Genomic DNA, 12,863 nt, shown 5'->3' on the forward strand with positions numbered 1-12,863 from the left:
TTTTCATGTGACCAAGAAATGATTGATTGAGCATTAAGCTTCTTTAGGGAACGTACGTTTTCAAGACAGTTTTTTCTAACTGTGTCCAAAATATACTCGTAAAAAATAAAATCTAAAATTTCTGTTTTCCGTCATATTTCTAACAATTTTTGTTTTCGGGTTTTGAACAAAATTTTCAGCGATCGGTCATATTTTAAGGATATAGGATAATCGATCAAGGAGTTGACCGTAGAGGAATTACATTTCATCATCATTTTTTATTCAAACAATTTACCCAGATTATTATGGTGTGGCCTTTTTCACATACTCTCTTGTAGTGGGTCCTTAGATTAGAATAAAAAGTTGGTCCATTTTGTCTATTGTTGGCTATGGCCCGCATAGTGCAGAAGTGTAGTCATCCATGTTAATTTCCTAATATCAATGGACCCTCTCCAGAGTTCGGTCTTCTGTTAGGTCTTTTAATCTCCGGTGGGATACCATCGCAGGTGTCCTGGCACATTGCCATTTTGAGGGCATGTTGACTTTCATGTTGGATGACATCTATTACTCTGAGGATGCTTTTATCGTAATCCACTCTGATTCTTGATATTACACGAGCGCATTTTGTTCCACTGACACGTTGTGCGACCGTTTGTAAATGGTGCCACGTCGCTATGCATGTTTTAGAATTGAGTGGGAAGGCGGGTTAATACTGCGTACCTTATCATGATGCTATGCTTGTGTTTCCCGCCTTTCTTCGAGTTCATCGACTCATTATAACGCAGTCCAGCTTTGACAAAAAAGCCAGTCAGCTAGGACGGTTTTAAGAGGCGGTAGTTTCCTCCAGCCTGCCAAATTATTCAGTCGTACCAAAGGACCATTGACACGAATGTTGTGGATCGTCTACGGCGCACTCAGTGTTGAGGCGTTCTTGTGTTTCCCAGTTTTCCCCACAGAACTGCAATTCGCCGCCGTTTCTTCTTAAACGTATTCGAAACGTACTGAGGTGTTCGTTGAAGAGAATTTGTCTTGTTAAAAACCCCATAATAATCCGATAAGATTGTTCTTACTTGAAATCCAGGAAGATCTTTGATTTTTGTCTGGTCGTAAGCTTCTTCAGAATACCTCTCTCGCAGTGTGTGCTTAGACTGTTGCAATGCAATTCATCATTAGGGTTTGTCGGATGTAGTGTCTTTCATGTTCTTGAGTTCCGCCTTTAGCTGGTTACCACTTGGGAAGCAGAACGGTTCTGGTTGAGTTAGTGGAGTGTTCGCTCCTTTTATTATTAGTGGAGTGATGTTCGCTCCTAGCTAGATCATCTTGCGTTTTTCGTTGCCTTCTATCCCTTCGTGAGCAGGGCAACCAGAGTAGGAGGACTTTGTTCTCTTTGCCTAATTATTCGAGTGCTTGATCTATGTATTCTGTTGACCAATTTCGAACTTGATTTGGATACTGAGTTGTTATCGCACTCTTTTTAACGCGCTGCGTTGACTATCCTACAGATAGATGCCTATTTCTTGTCTTCGATAGGTTCCTATCTAAAGATAAGTTGACTGCATTCTTCGACCTAGCGTTTTAATGTTCCTGCCTGGTAGGATGCTAGTGTAGGTGCGTCCTATTTGGTTCGGAGTATTAGTTCACAAACGACTTCCGATTCCCTGTTTCGCCCGCTTTTGTTTGGAGACGAAGCATCAGTATCACCACACGTTATGCGGTAGCGGTCTGTTTGACTGCTGAGCAGATCGTTTTCTTCTTTTTAATTGCTTCCATACGTTTACATTATGGTGTTTCTCAAAGTTGTACATTCTTGGTATATTATCCACTGGGAGTTGCAGGAGTGGCATTTCTTTTTTGAGGGTGTTCCAAGCCCCTGATCTGAGAAGTCTAAAAATATTCTAATTCGCATGCATAGATCATGATTGATAATACACATTGGTCGAATGTTTTCTTCGTTAGATAGAGTGGCATTCTAGATTTAAATATGATTGAGTTTCTTCCATAAGTATACTTCATGCTAACTTGAGGAATGATAATCGATGATAATTTTGGCAGGTCAAGCCCTAGACGTCATTTAGTAAAAATTGACAAAAACTTGTCAAAAATTAATACTAATTATAGAAAAATTAAAAAGAATTTGACATTTCCACACAAATCTATATATTTCCAAAATATCATGTTATCTCGAATTTTAAACTACACCATTTAAAAATATGTTTTACACACATAAAAATAAATTACAACTTTTTTAAGGCAGTACGCGTCATTAAAAAATAAAGAGGTGTACGGGTCAAGTAAATGCATGACGTCTAGGGCTTGACCTCGCCAGATTATCATCGATTGTCATTCTCCAGCCGTCTTTGACGCCGTCTTTTTCGATCATACGGTATTTCATGTCATTAAAAAAAATACTACAGAAAGGTTTATTTCTTTCAATACAAAGTTCTAAGTAAAAATAATACTAAAATCAATTTGGCTTTGTTTACTCTTACTAATTAAAAGGAAACAAAACAAATCTCTTTTCGTAAATGTTTGTTGGTTTTCCACATAACTGGCGAGCGAAAAAAATTAAAAATCTAAAAATACCGTCGTGAAGGGAATAAACAAAGATCCCGTCAACATCTGCACGTACCGCTAGGCACTCTGAAGTTCAAGCGGAGATTAAGGATGCCACCAGAAGTCAAGTAGGCTTCGCTCTTCTTTTTGCCCGATAAGAATAATAAATTTGCTCTTAAAAGCACATAAAACAAGAATTTCTTATACTTTTGTTTTATATTGGATAAAATCGAAACTTTAGATTTCGCTAGGTACCCAAAGTATTTACAATGATAATATACCTCATAAAGTTTGTTTTACAGTCACTGATAATAGCACCATTATATGAGATTCTCTAGTTATTTATGTATCACGGGATTTATATGGGTGTTAATTACCGACGGCAAAGTTTCTGTCCCGAAAGCCAATAAATTGCTCGAAGTTATTAAGACTTTATAATTCCCGTGGTATAGAGATATTTCTTACTGAATTTAGTACATTTTGTCCCATTTTAAAACGACACAAATGTTGCATTTATTAATCTTCCGATATATTTCTATTAACGCTGCTGATAGGAACTTTGTTTAATGACAGGTTACTATTGTATTTAACGCTCTGTTTATAAATTGACAGTTGTTAATTTTTTTGTCAAAATTCACGTTTCCATTAAAATGTTGGAAATATTTAAAAAGCTGAAGAAGCACGACAAGCTTGACCTCCACCTAAAAGTGAATCAATTTACCAAAAAGAAATATAAATAATACCTCCAGTAAAAAATATTGTAGCAAGACAAAAAAAATATTGTAGCAAGGGATGTCGATAAAACTGTTGTCTTGTAAATTTATTATATGTAACATTAATGATGTAAACAAATTATTAGATACTAGCGTGTACCCGCGACTTCGTTCGCGTCGAATTAATCATTTGTAATGGTGATGATAAAGCAAAGCAAGAATTTCCATTAACATACAAACTGGATCAAATTTTCTCACATTTATGTCAGCATGAGAAAAAACAATATGGCGATATTATTATATAACTTGGTAATGTTTGAGGGGTAGTTTCATCTCGTTGGAATTTGACTTTCGAAAAATCCGTTTGCCAAAAATAAGCTTTTTACGTCAAGCAGTTTAAGCAGAATAGTGGTTAAGAAATTACACAACTTTTTGGAACACCCTGTATGATTTTTTAAAAATTTCAAAATATGTAAAAAAACCAAATAAATTATGATTGTCCAAACGTTTTCCCGAAAGACTAACCATTTTTTAAATAACAAATATTGTAATATTTAAGGGGCATTTTCACCCTCTTGGAATTTGAGATTCGAGAAACCCCTCCTTATCGAACCTCTACACCCCACAGTCAATCCGTTTGCCAAAAATCAGCTTTAAACGTCAAGCAGTTTAAGCAGAATCGTGATTACTCAATGATCATATTTTATGAAACACCCTGTATAAATTTATAAAAAAAAATTAAAATATGTAAAACAACAAAATAAAATATACGTGTTTAAGAGTTTTCCGAAAAACTCCGGTTTTTAAATAAAAAATATTTTAATATTTGAGGGATAGTTTCACCCCCTTAGAATTCGAGTTTCGAAAAATCCCTTCTTTTCGAACCTCTACACCCTAAAGTCAATCTGTTTTCCAAAAATCAGCTTTTTACGTCAAGCGCTTTAAGTAGGATCGTGATTAATCAATGACCAGATTATTCGAAACACCCTGTATACATTTTTAAAAAATCTTAAAATATGTAAAAAAGCGTTTTTTTCGGAAACTTGACCGTTTTTTAAATAAAAAATATTGTAATATTTGAGGGGTGGTTTCACCCTCTTGGAACTGGAATTTCGAAAAACCCCTTCTTATCGAACCTGTACACCCTAGAATCAACCTGTATGCCAAAATTGAGCTTCTTACGTTGAGTGGTTTGAGCAGGATCGTGATTAATCAGTATGTCAGTCATTTAAGGATTTCATATATTAGTATAGATATGAGTGTCCATTTTTATATTATTACTCAAAATCTCTATTGTGTTTTAAGGGGTTACCTATAAAAGGGAGAGGGAATTATGGCATCTTAATTCCCATTAATAATGTCCCAAACGAATATGACACTACTGGTCCAAACAAGACGATATAAGCTTATATTAATTCAGTACGAAACAAGTGGATTTATTTGATTATGTACAATTTATAAACATTAGCGCTAGTTTTTCTTTCGATTTTTTTTGAATTCCTCTTAAAGGTTTCTCACTATACCTTCCGTATCAGCTATCTTCCGTTTCCCTACCGTTTACATCATAAAATATTATATCATGTAAATGACTAGGACAATGCATACTATCCGTTCCGTTCCGTTTCCCTTCCGTTCCATATCCTTTCTTTTCATACATTTTTTTTGCCGACGGACTGAAGCGTGTCGGAAACATCGTTGTCAAGTTCTTATAATTGTACCATCTCTGTTAACATTTTGCTAATATTTATTATTCTTTCACCTTTTAATTAAATCTATTATCCTTTTCAAAAGATACACATTTTTAAAATAAAACTTTCGTAATGATATAAATTGTACAATAAAAAGTATGGAACTGATACGGAACGGAAGCTTACGTATAGTGTGAATACGATCAAAAATACGGAACGGATATGGGATGGATATGGAATGGAAACGGAAGGTATAGAATTATCACTCACTACACTATTTCGTATCAGCTACCTTCCGTTTCCCTTCCGTTTACATAAAATATTATATCATGTAAATGAATAGTAAAATACACATTAATGTTAATTCTCCATTCCATATCCATTCCATATCCGTTCCGTATTTTTTGTTGTATTGACGCTATACGTAAGCTTCCGTTCAGTATCAGTTCCATATTTTTTATTATACAATTTATATCATTACGAAAGATCTATTTTAAAAATTTGTATCTTTTGAAAAAGGTTAATTAAGAGGTGAAAGAATAAATAAATATCAGCAAAATTTTAACACAGCTGGTACAAATGTAAAAATTTGACAACGCTGTTCCGATAGGCTTCAGTCCGTCCGCCAAAAAAATGTATGGTAGGAAAGGATATGGAACGGAAGGGAAACGGAACAGATAGTGTGCATCGTCCTATTCATTTACATCATATAATATTTTATGTAAACGAAAGGGAGACGGATGGGAGCTGATATGGAAAGTATAGTGAAAATCGACCTTTGCTGTTGACTAGAGTTCTTTTCTGTATGTCCAAACTAGATTTAAAATCGTTTTGTGGACTCTTTCTTTCAAATTTTATTAAAAATTGCATAAAATTTTGTTGCTTTGAGGTATCTGTTAAATTTGACATTTAAAGAAATAAAGATTACAATACTGGTTTATTGGCAACCTTTAAAAAAGCTGTACCAGGTGATTCTAACTCGACGCCCTGTTCTAATATTTATAAAAAGGTTTGGTTTGGTTTCTAAAAGTTCTTCAAAAAATTCCAAATTTTTTATTTTTTTTCGCAAAAAGCCTCATAATCGTGTTTCAGGGGTTGAAATATACTACCCCTAAAAATATTTGTACTTATTTAAGATTCACCCTATATAGATGCCTATATAGAGTAATGTTTCGGCGCGCGGCGATGGAAATATTGGAAATCCCACGCAAATTTTGAGTTATTCAAATATTGACTCCCCTGTTGAAAAATCTTCAAAAACGCCTCACGTAGTTTATGGACGCTCCCTTACATTCTCGCAATTACACATGGGCATACTATATTTACAATAATAACTTTGATGTAAACAATTGAGCTTTCCGTTTATGCATAAATCTAGGAAGTTTATAACAATAAAAAAATGAAAAAATACCATATCGAAGGGATAAACAATAGATCTCTCAACGGCATCTGCACGTAGCGCTTTTCTAGAGTAAAGCTGGCGGCTTTGGGCGAACACGTCGCCAAAGCCCTGTTTTGACGAGCGACTTTTTCAACGCGGAAAACGATAAACACGATAGAACCTCGAGCTTAAGGAGACCGAAGCGGAAACTTACGTAAAAGCTCCGTATGTAGGACCAAAAAAACTCCAGTTGCTTGATCCTCTAAACATGTTGCATAGCGCCTCAGAGTAGCAAATAGACGTAATCCATTATTTCTAATAATCCAAGTTAATAAGAAAAAAGAATATAAGCTAAAAGTGATGGATTCATTTTTGCCAGTTTCTGGAAATATATTTCACTAAAACAAACAAGAGCTTTTTTCTTTTTATAAGATTTTCCTAAATAAACAAAAACACTTGACATTTGGATAATTTTTGAAACTTGATTTTTACCCTTGGTATGTGCATGTAGATGACATTTGTTCAATTGAATCGCAAATGTAAAACTGATTTTAAGTTCTAGACGATCGTTTATACCGGATGCGTCTCAAAAGTGGCTCACCCCTATAACTTTTTTATTTTTTTAGATAAAAACACGATTTGGTATGTTAGTATATGACATAAATTAGGATTGATTGACGTATTCAATTGTTTTTGGTCACTTCCTGTTTCACCGGAAATAACAGCAACTTTTGATTTTTAAATAGTACCTAGGTTTTTTTGCTTAATTTGATAGAAAATGACACTCTGAATAGGATGACATATCATACGTCAACTTTTGACATTTTCTTATATGGCTTATTTGAAATTGTAACATGCGGTTCATCTGACTCGAAACACACCAACGACTATCTCATTTTATTCAGTGACATTTTCTATCGAATAAAGTAAAAAAAAATACCAAGGGTACCATTTAAAAATCAAAAGTTGTAGTCATTTTCTGTGAAATAGGAAGTGATCAAAAATAATTGAATACATCAATCAATCCTAATTTATGTCATATACTAATATACCAAATCTCATTTTTTTATCTGAAAAAAATAAAAAAGTTTAGGGGTGATCCACTTTTGAGACGCACCCAGTATAAACTGACAGGCAAATCGTAAAACGTTATGTGTAGACAAGGTTTTAGACACAACTGACACAAGTATGCAAAACGCTTTGACGCAAAGTTTATTTATTTGTAATAGTTTTACAAACGAAAACAGTTTAGCCAGAGCCCACCCATAGATTCTTAAGCGATGTGCTGGAAGTATACAGGGTCGCTGATACGTAAGGGAATGGTCGATTATTAGGTAAAATGTACAAGGTACCGCGAAAAGTTAAATACAAAAGTTATAGGGCTTTTAAATGTGTATTACCTAATAGTAAATATAAGTATACGGGGTCAGTTATAAAGTTGTGTCATATCAAAATTTATCTTTTTAAATGCAACTCCCTGTATTTTATTGCATATTTCAATTATTCCTTCAATTTTAAGCAATAGTCGTAATACACATAATGTACCTAAATTCAACCATTTCCGAATTATGAAGTTTTGATTTTAAAATGTTAAACGAAAATTTTGTAATTTCCAGACTTAATATAATCTCATTTTATACACCTGTAAATGCTAACCTGAGAACTAATGTCTAATATTATTAAGTACCTATCACAGTTTCCCCAGAATGGTATCATTAAATGAATCTGAACACATCGAAATTAATTAAATCGAATTGTTTAAGTGATCTTTTCAAAAGTCAATAACTCGGAAACGGTTGTTTTGAGATACATTGTGTGTATCTCAATTTTTGCGTAGCATTGAAGGAAGACTTGAAATATGCAATAATATACAGGGAGTTTTATTTAAAAAAAATGAAATTTTAATGTGCCACAACTTTATGACCGACCCTATTTACTAAAATTTATTACTCGCCAATAGACATCTAAAAACTCTATAACTTTTATATTTAACTTTTTGCCGTATCTTGTATATTTTACCTAATAATCGGCCGTTCCCATACATAGCACCGACCCTGTATATGTATTTACTAAGCGTCCAAAAGATGGCGCGCTATTCGAATCTGACATTGGTAATAAAGAAAACGCTTTAGCGGTCATTCCGTTCTCCGAAAGATATGCACATTGACAATAGTATATAACGAATGATAAAAAAACGGCGTCCAGTTGGCTTGAAAATGAACATCGGTGACATTCCCCATATAATTTTGCATATAAAGTGACAGCCATCTTCATTTCATAGCCATCGCTGATGCCGGTTTTTTTTCGATCATATTATACTTGCACGAATAATAAAACTATATTTTTATATTAAAAGTTTTATAAATAAAAACAAAACATTTCCATGAAATAATACTAAGTTGGAACTAAAAATATTAGATTTAAAAGCAAAATATTTGATTAAAAATATTTGCAATATAAGTGTTAGGTAGGGTTTCCAAACTGGGATACCGGGATCTCAAAATCCCGGGATCCCGGTGTCTGGTATCTCCGATATTAAATCCGGGATCCCGAAAATCACGAAAAATTTAAATGCCCAATCTAAAATGATTCGACTTTATACACTTTAGTCTTTCAAAGATCATATTTTATTTATACTAAGCAGAACATCAATATCTAAAAGTTATATTTCCGCATTTGGTATATTTAATTTTTTTTTGCAACAAGAATAAAATTGTATTTTTCTTACTTACTAAGTATAAATGTTGCTTTGTTTTATCTATTTTAGTAAAGCTCTTTTCTCATTTTCTTTTTGATATGTAGTTGTATTATTATTAAGTATTTCTTTAGATTAAATTTCTTATTCTGATAGGTAGTAATTTCGGGATCCCGGGATTATAGGTTCTAATCCCGACGTTTCAAAACGGGATCCCGACACCGAAAATTCGAAACCCTGAAGTGTCAGGTTAAATAATATTAAATAATTTTCCATCGAAAAATAAGAATTGATCTATAGCGACTGGTCAAAATATTAAAAATTGAGGAAATACCTAAAAATATAATATGGTAGAGTGATAAGGTTTGAAAGGTAGATAAAACATGTAGAATTAGAAAACTTTCACATACAATATTTTTCAAAACTTTATTAAACAATGGTATTTTTTGACAGTTAAATGTTAAATTTGACATTTAACTGTCGAAATTGTGTAAAATCATGTTTATATGACAAATAATAATGCAAATAAAAAATAGGACATCTTCGATACCATTCGAATAGGAATAACCATCGAAAGGTGATGGATCATGTCGGGTGCAAGATCCAACCAAAAAAAAAAAGAGTACTCCAGAAGGGACCCTCAGGAGTAACACTTTATGAGTGTGGAGTTGACAATCCCGAGGTGCATCAACTTACCTTTTAGTTGAGATTTCTTCTTTTCCTTTTTCATTCCTATCTATTTCCCTTGAGCATTTCTTTTTATTGATATTTAATTAATTTCGTGTTTTCCACCGACTTTACTTTGTTCTTTTTGAACAACAATAGAGACCCTCAACAGAAAACACTTTTTTATATTTTGTAAATCCAACATAATTTTAATTTGAATAAAACATGTAATGTATTTTAAGTTATAAATCGAATAATAATTGTAAAATACTTCCGAAATGCTGATATACTCTCAAAATCAACAGACCCGTTAATAATAAACATTTAATAAGCACGGTGGAGTAATAAATTATTTGATAGTTTTATACTACTAAGTAATATTAATATATATTTAAGTATGTTGTACCTTATATACATCTTACATATTCATTTCTTGTCAATGTAAAGTTATGACCTATATTGAAATTCGATTAGAAAAATAGGTCTTGGTTTTACTTCCTGTTTTATATGAAAATAAACAGTGGACCAGGTGAGATATTTATTGGGGCTAAGGCAAGATAATCTCCTTTAAATTACATTTTCAACAGTATAGTAAAATGGATCAGAAAATAAGCCGAGATATATTTACCAGAATATTTACTCTAGGAAATCATAGATGCATTTTGCAACTTTTACCTAATTCTATCAATAAGAGCTTCCAAATAATCCCATTGTTATGTAACCCAAACGAACCTTTAATTTTAAACTCGAATTGATGAACTAGATTCAGTTAAATATAGATAGTACCGTACGATTGAAAAAACGGCGTCCAGTTGGCTTGGAAATGAACATCGATGACATTTTCTATATAAATTTACAATAAAATGACAGCGATCTTCATTTCATAGCCATCGCTGATGCCATTTTTTTTTCGATCATACGGTATATTTTTATGGTTAGTAATTAAATTCATATAGACGATCAAGTAAATATGTCAACGTTTTTTTTTAGATTTTATACTTTTGACCCAATGTTCACAACTCCTTACAATGTCAATCTGGCTACCTTTAGTAACTGGATGAATATCTGGTTACAAAGATTTACTGAAGCTGGGCTATTTTTGATACATTTAGTAACATTAATATGACATTTAAATTTCATATAATCATTTTGCAATATTTGTTTAAAATAAATCTGTGTTATAATAAATAATGCGTTACAGTATCTGTTCCAGAAGTCTTATTAAAAACGTTCAACAATTTTATAAACAATTTATCTTATAATTCTTAGGAAACTAGGCACTTACCTTGACATCCAGTTATAGAAAAGCCCCAATGTAAGTTTTGACAGGCGTCACATCGAAACCCTTCTACGCCAGGTAGGCAGTCGCAAATACCAGTATGAACGTCGCATAATCCAGACTTGGAACCAATTGAGTTGCAAGCGCAAGGTTGACATAGAGCTGTAACATTTCCATATCCAACCTGCAAAGGTAATAGTCTAGTTAGAGAATGTAAACGTGTAATTATCTCAACAGGACTATGCCGATTTCAAGATAATATTAAACTAATGTGAGATTTTAAGAGTGATTGGGAATGCGTTGTAATATCATAAACTTGACTTAGTGAATTAATCGATTGAATTTATCTTAAGGGTACTGAAATTGAGTTAATCATGTCATCTGCACGATACAGGTGTATACTAGGTCCTCAGAAATTGTTCGGATTAAATAAGGGATTAGTCAGGAGATATCAACTGTTTTATATTTGCTATACAGGCTAAAAAGGAGATATGTCCTCGCCTCACTCGTTGCGACCTCTCGTTATCAAAACAAATCAAGTAATTCACTGCATTCTTTTTTGTTCTTGTAGACAAGCTAACATATTAACGAATCGAATAACGAAAGAACATGTTTTGCTACATCTCATTTCAAAACTAGTTAGTCAGCTTCATAGGCCAGGGCAGTTAGGTGAAATAATGGCCTTTAGGAGAAGTTTTTGCAATCAAGCTAATTTTTTCACAGATGATAGTACCCATCCATAGTACTCTGTAAAAAAAGCTACACCATCTAGGAAGCTTGCTTTTTTCGCCATGTTGAATTAAAGATGACCGACACGATATTTTTTTAAATACTGTAACTTTCTTATTTTCTAATCGATTTGCCTCAAACAAACTCCATATTAAGGAGGAAGAGAAGCTATTTTTATTTTTGGATAGGTTTCTTATTGACGGAAATTTCTTTTATTTTTTTAAAATTTTTAAATATTTTCAAAATACAAAGCTTGATCTCGGAACAAATTCGCGAAAATTTTCTATGCATTAATGAATTTACAGGATGCGACACTACTTCGTACCTATATAAAATGGGTAAAAAAAGAATATTTGACGTGTTAAAAAACAGTCCTGAAATGTTTGACTTGATAAAAAGTTTCAATGCACAGAATATGAATAAAGCTGCTTTAAGTGAAGTTGAGCAAAAACTTAAATTTTTTTCCTGTCCAAAACGGTGAAAAACTGAACGATGCTAGACTTTATTGCTATCAAAAAATCACCTCTACTCAAGGTTTGGGATTTAATTTTGATTTGGCAAATCTTCCTCCCACAAGACTCCAGTAATCAATACGTTTTTAGAGTATATTTACAGGTAGAAAGCTGGAGAGGAAACGAGTTAGATCCACTTGAGTCGGGGTGGTTTGCCAGTGGCAATGAGCTTTTCCCAGTGACTTACACCAAACCTCCAGGATCCGAACACCTAATGGCAACTTTTTTTTGCAAATGCAAAGCTCTGCAAAGAGAAAGCACAACAAACTGTGTTTGTGCTTCTTATATACGGAAATGCTGCATTTTGTGTAAAAAATGCAATCAAGCCTGTCTAAATGCACCCGGAGTCGACTGTGAAGAAGTGGAAATATATGATGGTGATGTGTTCACAAATGTGAAAAAGTTATTATTATGTATTTGTAGTTAAAAGCTATTAAAAGTTGAATTTATACTTTTCCGTTGGAATAAAAATAATTTCTGTGTATTATCTATTGTTAAGAATAACAATTTTTTCCGTTTTTTTTTTTTAAATTTATTTTTATTTTTTTTTAATTCATATGTTTAACCTAAAACCAAAGGCAACTGTTTTTATTTTATGTCAATCGAGCAAAAACTATAGTAAATATTTAAAAATAATGTATCCTATTTTATTTTCATAATTAGTTTTC

The 12,863-nt window shown here is 32.8% G+C and overlaps 1 protein-coding gene across 1 annotated transcript in view; it reads right to left on the reverse strand.

Annotated features, from left to right (window-relative positions):
* Nucleotides 1-403: 403 nt before the first annotated feature.
* The window catches only part of LOC115886326 (laminin subunit alpha-1-like), a 113,321-nt gene continuing 100,861 nt past the window's right edge, over nucleotides 404-12,863 (reverse strand). Inside the window, exons 14-15 of the mRNA XM_030905420.1 lie at nucleotides 10,961-11,138; nucleotides 404-651 (exon numbers count right to left, since the gene is read on the reverse strand). Coding sequence (XP_030761280.1) covers nucleotides 404-651; nucleotides 10,961-11,138 — 426 coding nt within the window. The remainder of the gene's footprint in view (nucleotides 652-10,960; nucleotides 11,139-12,863) is intronic.

This window comes from Sitophilus oryzae, unplaced genomic scaffold (assembly GCF_002938485.1).
Source record: "Sitophilus oryzae breed Bouriz unplaced genomic scaffold, Soryzae_2.0 scaffold_482_pilon_pilon, whole genome shotgun sequence".
NCBI lineage: Eukaryota > Metazoa > Arthropoda > Insecta > Coleoptera > Curculionidae > Sitophilus > Sitophilus oryzae.